Below are 23,859 nucleotides of genomic sequence, written 5' to 3' on the forward strand. Positions count from 1 at the left end.
CTGCGTATGTATGAAATGACTTTACATTTTTCTTGCCGGTGTCCGAAGCTTAATCTGTGAGTCTGCAAATCTACACCTTTACTTCAAATATCGAAAACTTTTACTAAAAATGTATCAAAAAATGCTTTTTTTCGAATCACCAAATTTCGTGTTTCTATCCACTTTTCTATAACATGGATGAATGTACAGTATTGCAAAGAATATTGCTACTTTCACATTTTGAAGACTGGAAAAAGGATATCTTTTCTATGTCAATATTTACTTGTTGAACTGAGTCTCGAGAATTCGAGAATGACTGCACGGAATAATAAAAGAAGAATTTAAGATCTGTTTCCGCTTGCCATTGCTATTGGTTTATCTGTTTTTCAAACTTTAATGGTCGTTAATTAGAGAGAATTATTTCAAGATATTTTTTCGAGAGGTAAGTTGTTAACACAATTTTGTTTAAGATTCTGTAGAAAATAATGAAAATTGCCCTGTATATTACACCGGCTGAAAATGGTGGTTACATCCTAGATGTTTGGCAATTGCTACTAACTCTATAATTACCGTTATCGTAACTTCGTAGAAGCACTATTGTTAAAGCACATTTGATAAAAACGACATGGCATCATGAGATGTTAAAAACGACATGGCAAAGAGATGTTGAAACATGCTTATTTTAAAAAAACTTGTCGTATTAATTACCGTTATCATTTCAATTGATTTCCTTTTTCTACAAACATTATCAATGTTTCAATTCAAGCTTCGTCTTCTTAAATTCGATGCGAAGGATGGAAAAGAGTCTGCTTAAGGAGGCATATACAGTAAAACTTTTACTAAAATTATGAGAGAAAATACTTTGGACGAAATTGACAGTGGTGCAAACAAGGGTGAAGTTTAATATAACGTAAAAATAGACAAAGTTCTTATTTTAGGCTTGGAAGATCATGGGTCTGTTGAAGAGAGTAAAGTTCACAATAGAAACATGTTACAAATGTCTCATGAAACCCTTCAAAATGCTGGTGTATCAGCGAATCAAACTCGTGATGCTAAAAAGAGTCGTGTGGACGACGTGATTCGTGTTTCCCACGAGAATCGTGGATTTAATGTGGAACGAGTTGCTAATGAGTATCGTGTTGTTGAAGAATGGAAGTCTTCAGAGTTTCATGAAAACAGAAAAAAGGAAAGTGGTAACTTCAATGCGGATGATAAATATAGAGAATATGTGAAGTTAAAAGCCAATGCTCCACTACGTACAGAGAGGTTTCAGCCAATCAACTTCTCTTCTAAGGAGGCAGTTGCAATGACGTCACGTGATATGAAGTCACATGACAACATTTCAAGAAACATTATGCCCAGTGATTCATTAAGAAATTTTACCAACATGGGTTACAGTCAATATGGCGATGATGTGTCTAGTGTTCATCATCAACAACCTGTTGTTGTTGTGAGAACATTTGATCATCCAGGAAAGTAGTACTCTTACAGGTCAGTTGTACTACTGCAGGTCAGCAATACTATTATAGGTCAGTTGTACTACCACAGAGCAGTTATACAGGTTGGTTGCAGTACAAGGCACTGACTTGAAGTCAACTGCACATGGAATCTTACTCTGGCATTTATCAAACAACGAATGGCTTACTATGCTTCGTTTCATCAAATACACACGTTGTCCTTTCTTTTGGTAATTAAAGTTTCTAAAGTTTCTATTGTTCTTTATAGATAAAGGAGATCATTACCAAGAAACTACCCAAGACTGAACTGCAAAGCATCTTTTAACTCTTCAACTACTCCCAGACAAAAATCTTTACCATCTGCCTGGACAATAAACCTTACAAATTCGCCGTCTAGATATGAAAATTATGAAGAAATGAAAGTTCGCGAAACTGAAAGTAATGGTTTTTCTAATGGTAAAAGCTACATAGTTGAAAACCGTCCAAAAATGCTAAAACCTCGACTTATTAGAAGACTTCGATCGCAACTCATCTGACATTCGGATGCGTCAGAAGTAGATTATAGATCGTGTCTTGTTTTTAAAGACCAAATTAAGAATCAAAATTTTCAAGCGATTTCTTCCGACAAAAAGTGGGAAGAGAAATCACATGACCCGGATATCATGCCCATTGTCAGTGCTAGTGAATTTTCTGAATTATTACCCACTACTCCACGACCAAGCGACAGCCAATCAGATATCTCTATGGATAGACATTTCCGTGGAAGTTGTAAATCATTTCAAAAAGAACTTGAAAGAAACGTTAAAGAAAACAGGGAGGTTGTTGTTGAAGAGAGAAGTCAATCAGATCAAGAAAAACATAATGAACAAACTTTAGAGGTATTTATATGTAAAATAAAGTAAATGTATTTGATTTTTTTGCTAATCCTTGCACTGCTATGGGTCTACTCTATTTACTTAACTTAAGTTTCAAGAATCTTCACATCATTGTTTTATATTGTCTACAGTCAAACAAGATTTTCTATTTTTTATAAACAGCGTTTGCGAAATGGCGAAACGCGTGAGATGAATGGAAACGAAAGTAGAAAAAACGTCTGTTCATTTAATAAAGAGACGAGAAGTTCATCGTGGACTCATAAAGACAGCGGTTTTAGAAAGAAACATTATGTGTCAATAAATGGTGTTCAAGTCCTACCACCAGAACCAGTTTTTATTCAGTTTGAAAGTAGCGATGTGGAGAAAGAAAATTGAAGTTGAATGATTTATTAACAAGCCATTTTCGACTTATAAATGGTTCACTTTATATGGTGAATTTACTATCTATGTAATAACTTTCTTTTTATTTTTCATACATTTGAAGGACATTTAAATCCACAAATTATTCATTCTCCCCCCTCCCCCCATGTAGAACATATAGCATTTGTTTCAAAAAAATGTACTTCCTACTGTTATTTTGAAATTTCTACATTGTTAAAATAATCTTTTTTATGACGACATAGCAAACAAGGCGTTATTGTTGATGTTTCTTACCTGACGGAAAACGTTATAGAAACACACTTGTTGAAATACCTATTGGAGACTGTGATTGGAGATCAGTGGTTTATTTGTAAGTTTACCAGACTTTGTTCTATTGTATTCTTTACATGATTAAAGGCTGATATTCCTTAAAAATACTTGAGTTTGTGATTTCTTTTAGGGTGTATATATTAACAACGTTAAGAAAATTATATTGCGTCAGACGTTAATTTTCATTGCCGAAAGTTTGTGTGTGTAACTTATTTATAACTCCCTGTACAAATACTCCGATTTAGTATAGAAGTAAAGATTTTCTACCCATCACGCAAAAAACTTAAAGTTTGTAGGCAGTAACTATACGGACTCAAACAATTCTATAGCATTAGAGTGTTTTTTTTTTTGCTGCGTTTTTAATTACAATTAAACTTTCATACATACAGAATCTCGACAGTGTTATATTCAACATTTTCACGATGCTTTAGCTTTGTTAGCGTGTATACTTTCTCTTCTTCATGACAATTTTATGAACTACATTGGCGGAAGTGGACACGTAAGCAAATTGTATTATGAGAGATATAATTCTTGAGAAAACTGTTCTATGTGTTGTCTAAATTATATTTTTCATTTATGATATATATATAAATCATTTTGCATTGATACTTTAGATATTGTCATTCGTGAACATTTTCATGAAGGGATTTAACTAGAAACGATTGCTTGTCTTCGATTAGCTCATCGTACAACTGAAAATGTCGGAAATGTCTTGTCCTATGTCAGATACTTCTGTATATGAGACATCATTCTGCGTATCAAACATTATCTGGATTTTCCACCATTTGAAATAAATTAGTCCCTTCAAGTTTGCATTCATTACCTATATTCGGGAGAGCGCATAGTTTCAGTCTAATCTATGTTTTAAAGAGTAGCTATATTCCTATAGTCTTTGTGAACGTTAAGTAAATTACAACTATTGCAAATATTGAAGATTATCGATGATCGACTTCATATATACGTTAATGTTTGAAAAACGAAAGAAATAAAAGTTACCGGTTCACTAAAATGACTTGTTCTTTCGCAGTCGGATATGAATGCAATATGAATACGATATGAATGATATATGTTTTTATTAATTATCTTTTCTTTTATAACAAAGAAATGTATTGCAACGCCGCTTTCAACACATTTTACACTGTCTTAAAGCTTTTTTTTGAGCTAAATTGATTTAATCTTTATCTTTAACATCTGCATTCTTCAAAAATTATTATTTTCCTATCCAAGTAAAAACAAGTTTCTTTTACTGCTGGGATAATGACGATATTGAAAATCATATTTATCGTTCAAATGATCATGACGTTTTTAAATTGTCGTTAAGTTTCGATTGTTTTCATAAAGTTGGTAAGTCTTTGAACACGCATGGTTTGTTGAAATTGTTGTTAAGTGTGTGTTGTTTTTATACATTTACAGGAAAATTTTGCTATCTAAAGTTGGCAATTTTTAAACTAGCATGGTTTATTGAAAAAACAAAGACTGACATCAGTGGCGTAGCTAGACTAAAACAACTAGTCGTGCTGTTGTGATTGTAAACATGAATTACTAAAATGATTGGTGCTAACATAAGTCGGTGGTGCCATTATAGTTGATGCACTCCGAGAAATTTTAAAATTGATCACATCTGAATTCTTAAAATCATTTTTTCATTTCAAATCAAATCAAATCAAATCATTAATTTATTTCAGCTAAATATTTTTTTTAAATAGCTGTTTCGCTCAATGTCAGGGCTCATCAGCATGCCTAGGAATTACCAATGCCATTTACATCATAGATCAATGACAAATGGTTAACTTGGGAATCCGGCATGGACAGTCATGTAAAAAGCTGAATGAGCAATCTGGTTTTCAGGCGCCAGAAACTCGCCTTTCACACCTTTGCAAGAAAACAAAGGAGTTCGGTTAGACAAGGGAGACTTTTTGGAACATTTCATGGAGATACAGTTGCTCAATTTTGCATCTTATTCCAGTCGTTTCTAACCCTTTAGGAATATATAATTTGGTCGTGCCGGCCTGAGTGAGCACGACTAAAAACGGGCGAAAGACGTTGCTTGTGCTTTTAGAGCATTGATTAAGGCAGGCATCGGGTTAAAACACAAGTATAGTGTGTGCAATATGATGTATGTGATGAATAACCGACTGTTTTTTGTGTTTCCTCTAATGTACTTGCTTATGTCTCACACCAAAGGTATTTTCGAAAGCATTTGCGTGTAAAATTTAAAGTAAGCCCTTTCAAAACTCCTCCAATCTCCCCCACCAAGGGTCGCCAGGTCACTATATCTTGCTATGATCTTTTCAAATTGAGAATATTTATGTAGGTATGAGGACTTGCAAAAAAAGTCATTCTTGTTGTTTTGATGCTTGCAGTGAGACGGTAGTAAAAACGGTGAAGAAGTCAATAGTGTTGAATTACCTGAAGACCGAAGAATTTTTTGTAAGTTTTGCAGACTTAGTTGTATTGTACTCTCATCAATAGTCAATATTTAAAACCGGAACGTAAGGTTGAATTTTGCGAATTTTTTCATTCATTAGGAAATTCATTGTGGCAGAAGTTAAATTTGATCACATAAAGCCTGTCTTTCTTCCTTATTTATTTGTCTATTTTCCGAGTACAAATCTTCAGATTATATTTTTAACAGGATAATTCTTTGCAACTCACCGGAATCAAAGTAAAAATTATTTAGGCAATACTAATTCAAACTTAAACCATTTCATAATAATTGGTGTATTTTTTGTACAGTTTTTATTCTCTAGTCAAGATGCAGATTTTCGATTTCGAAAAAACAAGGCAATAACATTTGTTAACGTGTATTCATGACAAAAGTGGTATGATATACGTGGCAGGAAAAGCACACGCAAGCAAATTTTCTTATGAAACAGAATATGCTTGGGAATGATTTCAATACTTAGAGTTATAGACTGATAAGTTTATTTCATAAAGGTGAAGCACCTTATTGATTAGAATTAGAAGAATCAACATTTTGAGATAGTTTATCATTAACCAATTATCTATGCTGCATTACTGCAATCTCGAATGGATTAAATGCAACTTTTATCAAATGAATATCTTTTGAAGCTTCCAAAGATTCAATCATGCGCTTTTTCCGTATACTATCTAACTAAGGTGCCAACGGATTATAAGAATTTGATTCTTGGTGCGTCTTGTGATTCTCTTTTGACACAGACTCATCGCGCTGTAGACCTGAACTTTGGGGTTTATAATAAGTTTGTCATGTAAGTTGCAATTTACAATGCCTTGTGACGTGTGGGTACCTCCCTATTTGGAAACTACATACGAATTAAGATTGGACTGCACCGAGGGCTTTGTACTACGAGACATTTTAAAAGTTTTTGATCCTGGTCAACCTCATATACTTCTATATTAAAAAAATTGGCGCCTTTATTTTGTTGTTTGGTTTTCTTTCCTGGAAAAATCATTATTTACTACAAATTCATCAATAAAACGCTGAGATTTTATCAAAGCACGTTTCGGTATTGACGCATCTTTGTTTATGCATGCGCAATTTTGCTCAAATATATATTAAACACGAGTTGGAGCAAATGCCCCAATTTATATATATTAATCTACGACTATGTGCAACTATATGCAAGACAGGTATTCGACATAGTTTGATGGTTCTGATCTGATGAGAACAAAAATGGTAAAGAAATCAAAATTTAAGACACCGTTAACTCAAACATCGTCACATTGATTGTAAATTTTCCAGACTTTGTTGTATTGTTTTCTTCTTCGCGTGTTTCAACATCTGTGTATAAAAATTCTAGGAAAAAAGATACTCAAAAGAAATCAGACGGAAAGTTTTTAATGGATCATTTTATTCAATTTCAAGTTGTCGCATCTTGCGTTGTCTTCATATGATAAATAATGTATTGTAGCTTTAAGAAGACTTAGGTATTGTCTTGACGCGTGACTTTCGTGACTGTGGGAGAGGGGGTTTGCAACGTGCAATTACCGACAAACACGTGGCTGGTATATATATATCTTGATGAATACTTTGCATGACGTTACAAAAGTAAGTTGTTCCAGACTTTTCGAGCGACTGACAAGCTTCATAAAAAGGAGCATTTTTCCAACTTTAAACAGCCTTAAAATTGGAGCGTTTTGAGAAACTTAAAAACTTTTTTACTAATGTGGTGGAAATCACCCCTAGATTCAATGTTGCTGAAATGGGCACTTGAACGAATTAATTAACTTACGAAACTTATCGGGGTGAAATGTTAAAACATTCATTATTTACGAGAATTTATTTACCTTCAATTTGCAAAATTGCACTTTCTTTAACCTATTGGTATATAATACCCTACACACACTATACATCCATGTTAGTCAGATCTCTCATTTGCTTGCTCTAAACTTTTATAAATGAATCTCCTTTATTGTAATTTCGAAACTAAAGAGTGGACTAAATAAAGCTTATAATTTTACCTTATATAGTTAAACAGTTTAACTATGATGTTTGGCGCATAACAATAAGTACAATAAAGAAAAGTTTGCTGTTCACATGAAGAACATTGGAGAACTTAGATAAATTTTTGCGTGACTACTAGAAGAGATCTAGCTTTCCGGTTCCAGCAGTCATGGAGATCTTGGAAGAAGGGAATTTTTCTATGAATAATGGCGATTATGATACGGCTATTGAACATTACAATAGTTGTGTAGAAGTTTCAGACGAGAAAAGCATCAAATTGATGGCATATTTTGGTCTTGGTAATGCTTACACACTCTCTGATAATGGGGAGGAAGCAACAAACTGCTTTAATGATTGTTTGAATCTTTCTTCTGAACTAGAAATTAAATATTTTAAGCATGAAATATACCTCGGGTTGGGGAGTATCCATTCTACCACTAAAAGATTGGAGGACGGTATAAAGAAAGAAGAAATGGTCTGTCTCTGTCATGTTGCATTGGGAGGATTGAATAAGTTACTTGAAAATTATGAAAAATCCTTGGAGCATTATAGGAAAGGATTCTCTCTGATTGAAAGTCAAGAGCTAGAAGACGAAATGCTACGCTTACAGCACGAAGACAGTTAACAAAAACATAATCGAATGCAGCGACAAAAAAAGGTCAGAAAAGGTGGTATTAACGTTAGTAAAGATTTTGTCAACTGTAACATGAAGAACTTGTCAATTGTTACTTCAGCTGGAATTGTGAATGGAGTGTTAGCTGTTTATTGGGAATTAGCTGAATTGTTTGATAAACTTGAAGAACAGAGGGATGCAATAGATGTTTATGAAATATATCTTCATATCGTCAACAATGATAAAGATATAGCAAAACAAAAGAACGCTATGGAACGTCTGATACGATTATATGAGGAGGAAGGACGTGATTTGCAAAGGGATTTGATGAAAGAGAAGTTACATGAAGTTAACATAGTTATAGGTACAAAATGCAAATAAATTCAACTTGATTAAGATGCAAAGTTTTTTTTCTAATTGAGTAACATTATAAGTTTTGGGTTAAGAACTTGACAATCCTTCATTTAAAATTTTTTCAGCGCTTATGCAAATTTTGAAAAAAATTATTCGTCATTCTTTGAAAAAATCTCTTTTTGTTTCTTTTTATTGAACATAAAAATATTACTACAGCTAGAGTAAAAACTCGGCAGGGTTTGTATCTGTATTTTTCTAATCTGTAGTCATATTGCATTATATTCATTAATTTTTTGTTATCAAATTTCCTCTCTAACACTCTTGCTGGAACTGTTTGTTTGAACAGGTGGTTTATGATGTAGTGGTTGCTTTTAGTAGTTTTAACAAACTGTACAGTCGCTATTCAATTTCTCATTGTAACAGTTTATCTTTAACTACATTTATGTATTTTATTATCCCCATTCATTTCTAAATTTAATTTTTTCCCTTCAATTGCAGAATTGCAACTACAAGAATGGAAATATAATGATCCATCAAAAAAACACAAAGAATTATTTTTTAAAATGATTGAGTATGGGCGTAATCCTAATGTAAAAGTTGAACTTTTAAACGATGTTCGAGTAATATTCTCAGATGAATTTTGCATTGGCAAAGGAAGTGATGGAACCCGTGTTTATCTTGGACTGGGAAACAATGGTTATGGAAAAGCAGTAAAGCGAATACACAAAGATAGCGGCAAAGACTTTGCAAATCGAGAAAGAGAAATTTTGAATGTGTTGAATGCAAAGCGCTCAAATTATGTTGTGAATTTTTGCCATTTAGAAGAGAACCTTGACGAAGACTATTTGTACGTGATATTGGATTTGTGTGAAGAATCGTTAGAGGATTATGTGAAATCTTCTTCTTTGCAAGATCTTCAAAAAATCGTTCCTAAAGTTCTTATTCAGATCTTAAATGGTCTGGTTCACCTTCACAGCGGTCAGCGTCCTATTCTTCATCGGGATCTAAGACCTCCAAACGTTCTTCGAGATGTACAAGGAAATTTTTTAATCGCTGACTTTGGTATAAGTCATATGTTATCTGATGAAACTTCGACACATCAGAGCATACAAAGAGGAGCTAAAAATTGGATAGCTCCAGAGTCATATAACGCATCAGATAATACATTTAATAAAGTTCGTTACAAAAAAGAGTCTGACATTATGGTAAGTTCTTGAAGTAGAACTAGAGGTCCAACCACAGCTCAATGTTTGATTTGCATTTAATTAGATATTGGTATTTGGTAGTGATAATGATTTTACCTCAATTTTTTGCTGTACCTTGATTGTATCGTCATATAGTGTCAACCTTAAATAAAAATAAAATAAATTTTTGTTAATCGTGTTACAGTTACAATTGTATGTTCCTTATTTAGATTGCGTTTAATACATATATATGGCTACAATTCTATTTGGAGAACATTTTGTAGATTTTTTTAAGCTGCAAATTTATTGTTGAGTTCTGCAAATCGTAAATAAATTTAATCTTTAAGATTTTAGTATCCACCACTTACTGTCTATGACAATTTTTTATTGAAAATAGAACGCTGGAATGGTGGCTTACTATGTTGCAACAAAGGGAAAACATCCTTTTGGACATGAACGGCATAGACTTGACAACATTTTGAGTGGAAACCCAGTTGGATTGGACGAAATCAAGGATGCCACGTTCAAAGACCTTTTATCGTGGATGCTACAGTTAATACCTGAAGATAGGCCATCTGCCGATAAGGCGTTAAAGCACCCTTATCTACAATCAGATGAAGAAAAATTTAACATGCTGTGTGATATGGGGAATAAAATGGAGGTGAAACATTCACAAGGTCAAAATTCTCCTACTTCAGACGTTCATACGCAGTTGCATGGTTCCACAGAATGGATGAAGCGTATCCATGATGAAGTCGTCGAGGATTTGATCAACTTTGAAGTAAACAACAGTATAAGAACTCTAAAGTACAAGTCTACATGGGCAGGATGCTTAAGATTTATACGAAGCGTTGACCAACATTGGCAAAATAAGCCTCGTCCGCATCTATCACATTATGTGAAGCAAGGCAATTATAAAGAGTATTTCCTACAAGTTTTCCCAGAGCTTCCTCTTCTGGTGCACAAAGTCATAAGGTCGACTGGCTGGAAATCCCCTCCAGATCTGGAAGAACACTTTGCTAGTAAGTTAACCATTCAAATATTTTTTTTTCGTCAATGATGTAGCTAATCAATCTCTAAAATCTCTAAGTATAAAAAATGCAACCTAGTCAGTCAGTTATTCCGGTTATACAGTCGAAGTGTAAATTTTCTGCATTTGATTTGACGCGATATGTTTGTTTATCAGTGCATCAAAGATTGTCATGAACAAGCTAACCATTTTAAAAATTTTATCTCCAGCATCCAATTTGACGGTATCAAATGGTGGTTAAAACGCAAATATATTTTTAACATATACTAATATTGATATGGAGATAAACAGTGAGTGTTTGCAGGGACGGCGAAGCAACATTATGAAGTGTGGGGCTAAGTCTTCAATTCTACTATGGCGTCTTAAAATACCCCTCTAAAGAGCGACCTCAACTCAGTCTAAATATATTTTTTGCAAAAAGTTGAGGCTTCAGCTCTCCCCCCCCCCCTGCTGGTAACGTTAGTGCAAAGCTTATGATTAACTGTAAGGATTTTTACAGTTAGAAAAAGTACGACCCTCACACTCCAAAAGTGTTTATCTTGTTGATAAAGTTTTGAATGTTCCAATATCAGCAATGTACATGGCTATGAATAATGAACATTTACTAAGAAATTTGTCCCCACAGGGGCAATACTTTCTAGTAAATATAGTCCCACTTCAGAAATTTGGCCCCCTTTACAAACTTTAACATCCATTTCAAAAATGGTGCAATTTTTTTCAAAATCAGATCACAGGCGATCTAACATAACACAAGTTATGTAGATCTATACATTTAGTTACATAATATCAAACTAATCAGAATAACTAACGCACTTTAGTGATGACGTCATGTGAAGATTCACGCGTCCAATAAAGTGCGAGTAAAAAGCAAATCAAAGACTTAAATGACTTACACATTTCATACACACATTCTGCAAACGCATCCCCGCTGTGTAAAACCTTGTTCTCATTTATGCGTTTTCTGTTAAAAACTCATACTTTTTGATGCTTTTTGGCCATCCCTCCACACTGAAACGCTCAAAAAGGAACACGCTGCCAAATGAAAACGTATAGATTTGAAAACGCTCTCAAAAATGGAGTGATTTGAAAATGCGTGCGTTTTGTTTTGTTGTGGACAGTCAAAAAACGGAGCCTTTTGAGAACGATGACGTCAATGACTACTTTTTCTGGCATTTTTAAAATTCAATACAAATTTGGTGAGCCTGAGTGACGTGCTTTTAAGGTTGTATATTTGTTTAATCCCTATTTTGGAAGTTAATATTTTGATTTCCTAGCTTTTATTGATAACTTATAAAAGGAGAATTTTGACTCTTCGAACATTGGTTTTTCCAGTGACTCACACAACCACTATCGAATAAATAAGCCATATGAAAGATAGCCAGGAGGAAATTGGGTTTGTCCAGGAAAACAAGCGCGTGGTTGAATAACTTTGTATCTGAAATTATGAATTACTCGCCTTGGAAGATATATTTAATGGCGCAAGATGTCACGAAAACTGTGGGCGCTTTATGTATAAGCATGCGCAGTTAGTTATTTAACACACTTTTAATTCGGTAATAACTTTTAATTTCGAAAACGCATTAGTGTGGACAGATGCAGATAACACAAAAAATCTGTCAATGTTGCAAAAGGTTTCATAAAATAACTTTTAAACTCGTAGAAATTTGATTTTAGTAAACACTTAACTATTTCCGAGCTTTTAAAAACGTAAATTACTACTTTTTGTGCGCTTGTAGACTTTGTTAAGAAGTGATTGAGTTATTTAAGCCTTTATGCTTTTTAATTTGTGGAATGATTTTCATGAGTCACTACTTTAGTTATACTCACTCTTTACTCCACGCTTGAATATTAACAAGTTCGCCAACGCATGATAACCGACATTGCTGAAGTGCGATAGTTTTTCTGATTTGTTTCTTATTAAATATATCGATCCACATAATTTGTAACATCTCAAATTGCCTTTGATTTTAGTTTTGGAAAAAAATTGCACCATATTTCTGATAAAACAAGAATGCAATGTAACCATTGAGATTTGTTTATATCTTCCTTATTCACATACTTTTGTTAACGGTCAAAAACGTGGCATGTAATGAAGACTGAAATAACTCAGCAAGTAATCCTTTTATCTTGCTATGATGCATTAACCGTGTAATGTAATGCATTAATTTCCAGCTTCTTACGAAAAGATATCTTTGCCCTCTTCCATGAGTGACAACGACTATGACGACATTGACAAAACTCCTTCAGCAGTACTTGGTAAGAAATTGTATTTTGTTAGCAAACATTTGCATAAAAATCTTTACATTCCCTTTAAAAGTCAAACACAAACAATTAAGAGTCGTTTATATTATGCGTATCATTCATACGTTTGTAAAGGGTCAGATAAGAGAGTTTTAGAATTTGTCATCATACTATAATGTTATTTAATTGCATTGCAAGAAATTAATTTGATTTATCTATTACATGATAATAACAGTGAAGTCATCATTGGTGTTTTGCCTTATGTACACATTTATAATACTACATGAATGCCAACTTAGAAAATTCTTACAAACATTTTGGAATATCTGAAAGTTGTCTTATAGGTAATTATCATTCTATCATCATGTCTATTATCATTTACAAACGTCTCAATTCCTTTTGGATATTTATTTTTCTGATTATCAATTGAAAACATGTAAAATTTGCATGACCAATCCGATTATCATTTGTTATTATTGGTGACTAAATTACTTTGATTTTAGGCTGGAGTAAAACTATAACTAATGTGAATTAAATGTAGAAAGTATTAAAGGGAAAACGTACTATAGTAAAAAGTAAAAGTATTCGAAGGCATAACCAAATACCTATAGTTAACATAATTTTTTGTAGATCCTTTATTGATTTGCTAAAAATACGCTCAGATTTTTCCTAATAAGACCATCTTACACAGCAGTCACGACGAAATCAGTATGATCAAGTTTGTTTACAAAATATATGACACTTTGTCGTAAACAAACAACCATTTTCAGATCCCAAAAATCTGTTAAAAAGTTAAGTAGCTAGAAGGAACTTTCTTTTTCTGTGGTGTTTGATATGGAAAAATGTGTTCCTAGTAAGTTACAGCCATAGAAATAATTCTTCAGTTTTGACGATATTGCTAAATTTTATGCATTTTCCCTTGGTAACGTCGGAACATAATAGGGTTTTTTAATTGTTTGCAAAAGTAATTTTTTTTCGGGAATCGTAAAAATACTCTCTTTCCCTATAAATTCTTTGCATTGTTTGTCCGGAGCACTTGTAGCACTTCTGTTTCTTCGGTTCAAAAAATGCAAAGTATAGCATATGCGGGCGAGAAATCTGTTTAAGTTTTTTTACGCAATAGATTTATGTAAATGGTAAATCCATTCCTTGATTCATGTGTAATTTTGTCACGCACGTGATCTCGCGTGGCTTTTGCGTATGTAATATGAGTCAAAAGTATATAACTGTTAAAGGTTATGACTATACATACTTGAAGTCACACGTAATCTTGCGCGTGGCAAACATTTCACATGAATATAACATCCAGTTTAAGTAATAAATGAAGACGAACGATCAAAAAACGAAAAGCTTGATTCAACGTATGAGAAGGAAAACATATTTCTAGCTATACTTATACACAAAAGAAGTTTTGGCTGACTCTAACTTTTGATGACTTTCTGAAAACTGTGCTCTAACTATTGCGATTACGAAAAATGATCTCAAGTATCAAGTTTAGATCTATCAACGATCCATTTTTAATCAAGCTGCTGCCGCACGCTCTTATAACTTTGCCTTGATAAGAAACTACCCATTATGATGTCAGATAAGAAAACATTACTCAAATTGTTCACCAAATGAATATCTTCACAAGTAAAAATTTAGTGCACACACACTAAAAGGCAAACCAGTTTAGCGATGGTTGATTCGCCTCCATGATGATTGCTTTTTCGAGCAGTGGCGTAAAACAGCTAACTCGTTGTGTATTGGGCGTGCTATACTCTGCATTGAGCTGGCTATACTTTGCATCGGGCTTGTATACTGTATTCTATAGAAGTAATAAAGCTGGTTTTATTCGTTTTTGTTTAAAAAACCAACAACGCATTAAATCTTATCGAGCGGTTTCATTGCACTGTTGAACTATTAAGTTTAAATTTTTCTCTAACTCTCCAAAATTGTCAATGTGTAAACATAAAAACGAAATACTTTCAAGCGTCATGTGGTTTTCTGAGAAATATTATGAATACCATCAATATTTTTGCTTTCATTTTCGAATAGGCGTAAACGAATCAAACGAAAGCACTTCGTCACAAAAGTATTTGGTCCTTGATACAGGTACAACCCAGGCTAATAAAGAAGATAATGCTATCAATCCATTTACAGTATATGGTAAAAAAAACATTGTTTATTTATGTGTGCTAATTCGTATTGAAATATCTCACTTTACTGGCCCCAAAGACCCATCCCTTTGTATGTCTTTGTACACTGATTACTGTTGCTGAAATATTGTAGAGCTGGCCCTATGAGTTTGTGTACCCTCAGTGTTCAATCAATTAGTGTTTAAACGATTATTTAGAAACTTACTTCACTGCTGTGTAGATATGTATGTTTTATGGTGAAAATAAACATAAAGTTAACATTCTGTTTCATAGTAATTTTGCTTCTTTTAATGAAGAGTGTGGGGCACTACCCTTATTTTAGGAAACTGAGAGGGACTTAGCTCATTGCTCCCTTGCTTTCAATACCCCTAAAATGGCTCCTATCTTCAATGGTTACATATAATTCATTTATGAGCGTCATGCTTGCGCTTTCAAGCAAACTTCAACTAATTTTAAGGAGACTCTTTACCAGAGGAGTCTTTTAGCCCTGATATAAATACAGCCTTCTTTTACTTCTGCTCAATATCAACTATTTGTTAAAACTGATCAACATTTTTCACGTTTTATATCATTTTATAAACAATATATTGCTCTGTGAGAGATTTTGACAAAATGAGTATTGCAATTATTATCATCACAAACAATCTCAATCTTTCTCTTTAGGCAAGGAGCGAGGTGTCAATAATGGAGAAACAACACGTAATAAAGAAGAGACAAAATCTATAAAGAATACAAATGTCTTAAAAGAAGAAACAACATTTAATAAAGAAGAGAAAACATGTGTAGACATGGAAACTGATGCCAAGAATGAAGACAAGACACCCAAAGAAAAAGAGAAAAAATCTGCAGGCAAGGAGACAAATGTCATAAAAGTAGAAACAACATTTAATGAAGAAGAGAAAAAATGTGTAGACATGGATACAGATGCCAAAAAGAAGAAAAGACACCAAAAGAAAATAAGAAAAAATCTGCAGGCAAGAAGGAAAATGTCAAAATAGAGAAACAACATCTAATAAAGAAGAGGATGATATAAAATAACTGGAATTAGAACAACATAAAAAGAAGAAAAATGTAGACAAGGAAAAGAAAAAAGAAGAGAAACTAAAAGAAAATAAGAAAACATCTGCAGGCAAGAAGGAAATGCTCGTACGAGAAACAACATCTAATAAAGAAGAGGAAAAATATGTAGACATGAATACGGGGGCCAAAAAGGAAGAAGAGACACCAAAAGAAAATAAGAAAAAATCTGCAGGCAAGAAAGAAAATGTAAAAAAAAAAGAAACAACATCTAATAAAGAAGAGGAAAAATGTGTAGACATGGATACGGGAGCCAAAAAGGAAGAAGAGACACCAAAAGAAAATAAGAAAAAATCCTATATAAGAAAGAAATCGTAAAAAAAGAAAACAAATTATCCATCAAAGAAGAGGAAAAATGTGTAGACATGGATACGGGAGCCAAAAAGGAAGAAGAGACACCAAAAGAAAATAAGAAAAAATCTGCAGGCAAAAAGGAAAATGTCAAAAAAGAAAAAACAACATCTTATAAAGAAGAGGAAAAATGTGTAGACATGGATACGGGAGCCAAAAAGGAAGAAGAGACACCAAAAGAAAATAAGAAAATATCTGCAGTCAAGAAGGAAATTGTCAAAAATAAAGAAACAACATCTAATAAAGAAGAGGAAAAATGTGTAGACATGGATACGGGAGCCAAAAAGGAAGAAGAGACACCAAAAGAAAATAAGAAAATATCTGCAGGCAAGAAGGAAAATGTCAAAAATAGAGAAACAACATCTAATAAAGAAGAGGAAAAATATGTAGACATGAATATTTAAATAAAAAAGGAAGAAGAGAACCAAAAGAAATAAGAAAAATCCGGCAAGAAAGAAAATGTAAAAAGAAACAAGATCTAATAAAGAAGAGGAAAAGGTAGACATTTGGATTGGAGCTCAAAAGAAGAAGGAATTAAAAGAAATAAGAAAATCTGAAGAAGAAATGAAAAGAAAATGAATATCTGAATAAAGAAGAGGAAATGGATAAGGAAGGAAGAAAAGAAAATAAAGAAATGAGAAAGGAAAATAGACATGGATGGATGGAAGAAGAGGCAAAGAAAATAAGAAATATTCAGAAATAAGGAATGAATGGAAGAAGAAATGGAAGAAGGATAAGAAGGAAATGGAAGAAATGAAGAGGAATGGATGGAAGAAGAAAATTGTATGCAAGAAGGAAATGTCAAAACAGAGAAACAACATCCAATAAAGAAGAGGAAAAATATGGATTCGGGATTATTTAAATAAAAAGGAAGAGACAACCAAAAGAAAACAAGAAAAATCTGACAGGCAAAGAAGGAAAACAAAAAAAAAAGAAACAACATCCAGAAAGAAGAGGAAAATGTGTAGACATGGATGGAGCCAAAAGGAAGAGACACCAAAAGAAAATAAGAAAACTATAGCAAGAAGGAAAATGTCAAAAGAAGAAACAACATCTAATAAAGAGAAAATGTGTAGACATGGATGGGACAAAAGAAGAAGAGACCAAAGAAAATAAGAAAATATTCAGTGCAAGAAATGTCAAAAATAGAGAAACAACATCTAATAAAGAAGAGGAAAATGGACATGGATAAATAAAAAGGAAGAAGAGACACCAAAAGAAAATAAAAAATCTGCAGGCAATAAGAAAAATGTCAAAAAAGAAGAAACAACATCTAATGAAGAAGAGAAAAAATGTGTAGACATGGATACTGATGCCAAAAATGAAGACAAGACACCCAAAGAAAAAGAGAAAAAATCTGCAGGCAAGGAGACAAATATCATAAAAGAAGAAACAACATCTACTGATAAGGAGAAAAAAAGTGTAGACATGGATACAGATGGCAAAAGGAAGGAAAGAAATCCAAAAAAAATAATAAAAAATCTGCAGGCAAGGAGACAAATTTAAAAAATGAAAAAAAGACGTTTAATGAAGAAGAGAAAAAATGTGTAGACATGGATACAGATGTCAAAAAGGAAGAAAAGGCTTCCAAAGAAAAAGAGAAAGCACCCGCATGCAAGGAGGCAAATGTCAAAAATGAAAAAAAGACATTTAACAAAGAGAAAAATAATTCTGCTGGCAAGAAGAAACAATTCAAAGAAAAAGAAAAGACTTCTACCTGGCAACAAAAAAAGTCAGACTTCGAAAATATGAGTGTGGAAGAAAAACGTGTTCACTATCGCTGTGGACGAGACTATGTCATTCTGAAATCAATTTCTTCCTGGCCTGATTATGTTGAAGAAAAATACCCCAAATTTGTAAAAAAAGGTGCATCTCAATTTCACATCATTAAGAAGAAAGACTTGCCGTTGTTGTGATTTTTGTTTCGTAATTGTTTTTTAACATTTTATGCACTTTTTTATTTGTATTATTTATTTATTTTATTCCTTTTAAATAATGTAGAGTCTGTCACTGAAGATGATGTTTTAAACAAGGTTTCTTTGTGGAGAGGTGATATCACACGTTTAGAAATTGATGCGATCGTCAATGCAGGTAAAATTCTGAAAAATAGTTGCTTAGTTTATTTTGTGACAAGTTCTCAGGCCAAGATAAGGACATATTTGTGTAAATAATTGTTGCCAGTAGCGTAGACAGTCTGCAAGTTTTAGTCCAGCTACGTTAATCTACCAGCTGCTGTTGTATTTGAGGTTTGAGTCTATGCTAAGATTTTTCATGTTAAATCTCTGTAAATATTACGACAGAAGTGTTTTTAATGATAACATGGATAACCCATTGAACTTTCCCTTCTAATTTCAGCCCACACCAGATTGCTGAGTGGTGGTGGAGGTATGGATGACAGTTATTGCTTATGAATTTTGAAATTAGATTTTTTGAAATAGATTTGGAGACATTATGTTAAGGATCACACTCAGGTCGCAAATTGTTTAAGAAAAAATAATGTGCAATTTTTTTCAAGAAAAACACGACACGTTAGTTGCGTTGGCATCCGGCAAGTTTTGGTCCCTGCTATGCAATTTTCAGAACATTATCATTATTCATTTTATTTGATACCTATTGTTTTCTCAGTGAGTAAAGGTAGAAAAGTTTGTGTAGTACGACTAAAATAAGCTCACGCTTCAACTGATCACAAAATATGATGTTTTAGAATACCAGGTCAAAACATGCTTCTTAACAGTGTGTTAATTGCACGTTGTCATTTCAAATTATGATTAGATTTCACTTTATTTTGACAGCATCAACCTGTCACGTAAGGCAATCTATGGCCTATTGAGCTTTTATTTTTCTACAAACGATCCTGTTGTCGACAATTGCTGTTCCTTGCTGATCTTCTTTGCCACCGACTTAACGTTACTGTCTGTTTCCTTTCTTATCGCATCTTACTATTTGATATTGCTTTTTTGCGCTTTACAAAAAAAATTTTCAGATAAAAATTTTCGAATAAAATTGTTCAGATAAAATTTACCAATTAATTTGTTTTCAAATATATCCAATCTTTTGGTTTTTGTAGTTGGTTTCATGTTTGTTTTTGCCTTCTTTAAACTTAAAAAGTTATAACCTCAACAGCTTAAGCTAAAAAATTTTCCAAAACCTTTATAAGGTATAGCTAAATTTTTGTGAAGCGATTTGCTGAAGCGTTCATTCTGCTTTGTTGATTTTCTTCATATAAGTTTTGTGTTTGTTCACTAGAAAGCGCGTTCAAAAAATACGCGGGAGATCCTAAAATTCTTAAATCTTTGTCTTTAGTTGATGGCTGTATACACCGTGCTGCAGGAAAGTGTCTTTATGAAGAATGTTACACGCTAAACGGGTGTGAAACTGGCAATGCTAAAATTACTTCAGGTACCATATTATTATATGCCAATAACTGTCTAAGTCTTGATGTATAAGTCCGTTATCCGAAAATGTGGTTGATTGTACATATTAATTGTACCTAAGACAATGAGACGACGCTTATTGCTAAGGAATTGAATTTCACATGTTGTCCTTAAATTAATTCTTTTATCTTTAAATCGTCGATTTTTCTTTCTTCTACAGGTTACAAACTTCCTGCAAAATGTAAGTTTATGAATTTTTTTATGGCAAAGAAAATACGAGGCTCAAATCTCGTTTTCTCGTGAAGTACTTTCACAATTTAGTTACTTTGTACTCAACGCTTTGTATTTCACGTGTGACGTTAAACTGTGACGTAACATCAACCATAGTAAATTCGACTCATTTCATGGTGGTCGGAAGTCAATTGCATCGTGTATGCAAGTCTTTTGAATGCATTGAACATGATTTAGTATGACCATATCTTGTGATTACGAGCAATCAAGGAAACCTTTCAATCGTTTATTCAATTTATTATTTCAGATGTCATTCATACCGTCGGTCCCATGGAAGAGAATAAATTGCTGTTGAAAAGTTGTTATGAGTCCTGTCTTAGCATAGTAAAGGAAAAAAAATTGGAGTCTGTCGTATGTGTTGATGAAATCTTTCACATTTCTTTTGTATTTGTTAATATTGTGTAAATCTGGACTGAAGAAAGGTTTTTATATGGATTGGGTTGTTACGGGTGAAAACAAACGTCGACCTTTTATCTATTCATAAGCAGTTATAACAATTCTCAGACAGTTTGATTTCTTTTTAGGCGTTCTGCTGCATTTCAACAGAAATATATGGTGCGCTTTTTGATCTGTTTCTTTGTTTTATAATTTACGGATTTTTGACCTGACGATTTTTACACCAATCTACAGGTTATCCAATTGAGAATGCTACAGATGTCGCTTTGATGACAGTCAAAGATTGGTTAGAAAATAACAAAAGCTGGGTATGATATGCGACCATTTTAAACAGAATAGTTTAACTTCCTTTCCGGTTGTATTGTTGACTGTTGAGTACTGTTTTATAAATTAACTATAGCTTTAATATGTCTACTACAGGGCCCTAATGAGAATCTCTCTGGCAAATGTTGGACTTCCTAAATAAATATTTATTATTTTATTAAGGAATAGTTACCATTTCTTAAAAATTGTAATGCGGGTATGATGGGTATCTGCGGACAAGTTACCGCACTTCGTTGTTTTAAAGTTTTCTGTAGTCCGAATTTCAATTTTTCTAAACAATTCTCTTCATGAGGAAATTAAAATAGTACGTTGTAGAAACACTGTTTGTTGTTCCTTTGTTTAGGCAGGTCGGATCATCTTCTGTGTATTTTCAAAAGATGAGTTGCATGTATATGAAAAGAAAATGTTCAAGTACTTTCCATTGACGAAAAAAACCAATGAACAAATGAATGTTGATAATGATGGTAGTAGAGCTGAAATGGATACCGGAAGTAAATCAAATGATAAAGATGAAACTAGACGTCCTACACTAATCAATAAAATAGAAACCAGTGAAGCATTGACGAATGAGTTATCCATGGTCAAAGGAAAAACTTGTGAGACAAATATTTTAAAAGAAAAAGGAAACAAACGACTAGTATCAGGTGATCCAAGGGAAACCTCCACCAAAAAATATTTGCGAACATTTAAAGAAACAGATGAAAAAAGTGAGCTCACTAACGAAAATCCTTTAGAAAAAGAAGATGGACGTCAACATAACAATATGGATATGACCTCTGGGCAGGAATTTACCAACAAGAATTCTCCGGAAGAAGGACATGGAGGTGAATCTGTTGTTACGGAAGCGGCGTCTGTGAAGATGACGGATGCGTGGTGCGTATTTCGACTAATAACGAACTCTTCATTATGAATTGAATTATTGAAATCAAAAGTGCATGAATTAATCATATTTTAGTGAGCATCTTCATGTTAACACTCATACACATGACTTTTTCATTTTAATATCCTGGGACCTGTTTCATGAAACATAGTTATCCATTAAATACGAAAGCATCTTTGCCCCTTTGAAGAAAAATATCATCAAATATAATTGATAATTTAAATTCTCATAATGCAATATGACGTCACTGGTTGAACACAAAAGGGGCATTTTAAATACAACAAAAACGTCAATATCTTAAGAATGACAAGTAATATTCATAAACTGCTTTATAAAGTCTACAAGTCCTGTTTCATTAGACTACAATTTCGTAAGTAAAATTTTCTCTGCCTAAGCACTTTACGAAACAAACTTCAAACGTTATATATGGAATTTTCCCTTCTTTTTGATAAACTAGCAAACTGAAATGAGTACGTCAAGTTAATGATCAAAAGTAGGTAGACTTATTTATTTTGAGTTGTTGTACCTTGAACTATAGGCAGTGGTGTTGCTAGCCAGTCAAATTTGGTTGTGTCACGTGAATTTCAAGTAGTAATGCATATTTTTTTTCGTTAGAAATCTGTTGTGTTTACAGTGAGGAAAACGAAATATTTAAATTACGCGACCAAACTTGCAGGCTGGCTAGAGGAAATTGCAATCAATTGCGCTGACTGTGAAAACGAGCAACGCGGCTGTGACTTCTGAGAGACGTAATCCAGTCTGGAAAACGTACCATGGCCACGCTTTGACCCATTTCACTTTGGAATAGACACCAAACACTCCTACAGCCGAGTAAAGAATTAGGGAGGACGTAAAGAGATTGGCTGCGCTTGAGAAATAAATGAGCGAAAAATAGACACGATCGCCTCTCGTCTTTCTTCGGAAAAATGGAGGAATATTGGCGGGAACATTCAACAAGGGTTATAAATGTTTATGATGTACTTGTAATTTTCTTGAAACAGTTTTTGCTTTGTAAAAGAAGTGATGGAAACCGTGTTTATGTTAGTGATGCTTATGACAATTATAGAGCAGATGAGGTTTATAGAAGGATTGTCAAATATGGGCCTTTGTGGACAGAATGGGTCAGATTTATTCGAAATGTTTGCCAGCATTGGTACGGTCGACCAATGCTGCAACAAGAATTATTTAAAAAGATTGGCGATCCGAAGGAGTATTTTCTTAAAACTTTCCCCAGTCTCCCTGTTCGTGTGAAAGCTGAGGACGAAATAAAAAATAAATCACCAGTCAAAAAATTTTTTAATTTAAATGACACGAATGAATAAGAAATGCTATTTTTGTTTCTACAACCGTTGCAGGTTTGTCATATACGAAATTTTACAATGACTTACCCTTCAAAATTAGTTTATCGTGCATCAACAATTCAGTGTAGTATATAGTTATCGATTAAATATTTGACTTTTTGGTATTAGTTACGTTAGAATTATTTTGATAGCAAGATACATGCAGCCGTCCCGTTTATATAGCGACCACGCAGATAAAACAAAAGTTCAAGTCGAATACGTGTGATAAAAATTAATGCCCAACATAAAGTTCTGATTAGAGCCATAGAAATAGACCAAAGAAAAAACAAATTGTAAAATTTAAATTTATTGTGACGTTTCGTCTTTACTCAAGACATCTTCAGACAAATAATAAATAGGACGTTAAGACAAGGTATTATATTTACAAAATTAAATTACTACTACTCGAATGGATACATGATAAGGAAGTTTGGAAGTGAAATGAAGAGAAATTAAAAGAGGTTAAGTAAAATGGAGTTTCCTTGCACATTAAGTGAAGGCTTGTGTTTATTGATTAGAAGGCTTTCATGGATGTAGAGTTCATAAGTATCGTTGGAAGAGGAGATTATTTTAAAGTCGTCTAAGTTGGGGGTGTGTCCAGTTGCGTTAATGTGAGCAAGAATGCTTGATGATGCAGGGTGGGAAACTTGGACCTTTGCCCCTAAACCACCTGTCTTGACTGCTCACAAAATGCCCATCTATTTCTGTCTTCCTTTCACCGGCATACACTCCCTTCAAATTCGCACACAAATCAATAACCTTTGTGCTGCAGCCTTCCCACATATATCCATTAAATTTTTTCCGCCCTTTCAACGTATCTCTTCTTTCTTCCCTTGGGA

At 33.3% G+C, this 23,859-nt stretch overlaps 2 protein-coding genes and 2 long non-coding RNA genes across 8 annotated transcripts; all 4 read left to right on the forward strand.

Annotated features, from left to right (window-relative positions):
* The first annotated feature begins 958 nt into the window (after window positions 1–958).
* LOC124437914 lies at window positions 959–2,061 on the forward strand. Its single transcript, XR_006945903.1, has 2 exons — window positions 959–1,470; window positions 1,705–2,061. It is a non-coding gene; the product is annotated as an uncharacterized LOC124437914 (long non-coding RNA).
* A 168-nt stretch (window positions 2,062–2,229) lies between these two features.
* LOC124437903 lies at window positions 2,230–8,439 on the forward strand. The gene is made up of 4 exons (XR_006945892.1): window positions 2,230–2,314; window positions 2,474–3,041; window positions 5,365–5,431; window positions 7,454–8,439. It is a non-coding gene; the product is annotated as an uncharacterized LOC124437903 (long non-coding RNA).
* Window positions 8,440–10,168: 1,729 nt separating this feature from the next.
* On the forward strand, window positions 10,169–16,004 carry LOC124437896. 4 transcript variants are annotated; one of them, XM_046987871.1, is made up of 4 exons: window positions 10,169–10,600; window positions 12,781–12,864; window positions 14,887–14,997; window positions 15,651–16,004. In XM_046987871.1, the coding sequence occupies exons 1-4, from the start codon at window positions 10,210–10,212 to the stop codon at window positions 15,983–15,985; spliced, it is 921 nt and encodes a 306-aa protein (XP_046843827.1). In that variant the 5' UTR covers window positions 10,169–10,209; the 3' UTR covers window positions 15,986–16,004. The 4 variants fall into 4 exon arrangements, with proteins under 4 accessions (XP_046843827.1, XP_046843828.1, XP_046843829.1 ...); XM_046987872.1 differs by having other exon boundaries at window positions 14,887–14,943; XM_046987873.1 differs by lacking the exon at window positions 12,781–12,864.
* A 1,611-nt stretch (window positions 16,005–17,615) lies between these two features.
* On the forward strand, window positions 17,616–23,148 carry LOC124437895 (ADP-ribose glycohydrolase MACROD1-like). Of its 2 annotated transcripts, XM_046987870.1 has the most exons (11): window positions 17,616–18,281; window positions 18,417–18,506; window positions 18,771–18,800; window positions 19,719–19,814; window positions 20,010–20,030; window positions 20,328–20,431; window positions 20,605–20,635; window positions 20,711–20,784; window positions 21,144–21,444; window positions 21,535–21,673; window positions 22,296–23,148. In XM_046987870.1, coding segments are annotated over exons 1-11 (1,200 nt in total). In that variant the 5' UTR covers window positions 17,616–17,968; the 3' UTR covers window positions 22,297–23,148. The 2 variants fall into 2 exon arrangements, with proteins under 2 accessions (XP_046843826.1, XP_046843825.1); XM_046987869.1 differs by having other exon boundaries at window positions 21,144–21,673.
* The last annotated feature ends 711 nt before the right edge of the window (window positions 23,149–23,859 follow it).

Source organism: Xenia sp. Carnegie-2017, unplaced genomic scaffold (genome assembly GCF_021976095.1).
Source record: "Xenia sp. Carnegie-2017 unplaced genomic scaffold, XeniaSp_v1 HiC_scaffold_18, whole genome shotgun sequence".
Classification (NCBI taxonomy): Eukaryota; Metazoa; Cnidaria; class Anthozoa; order Malacalcyonacea; family Xeniidae; genus Xenia; species Xenia sp. Carnegie-2017.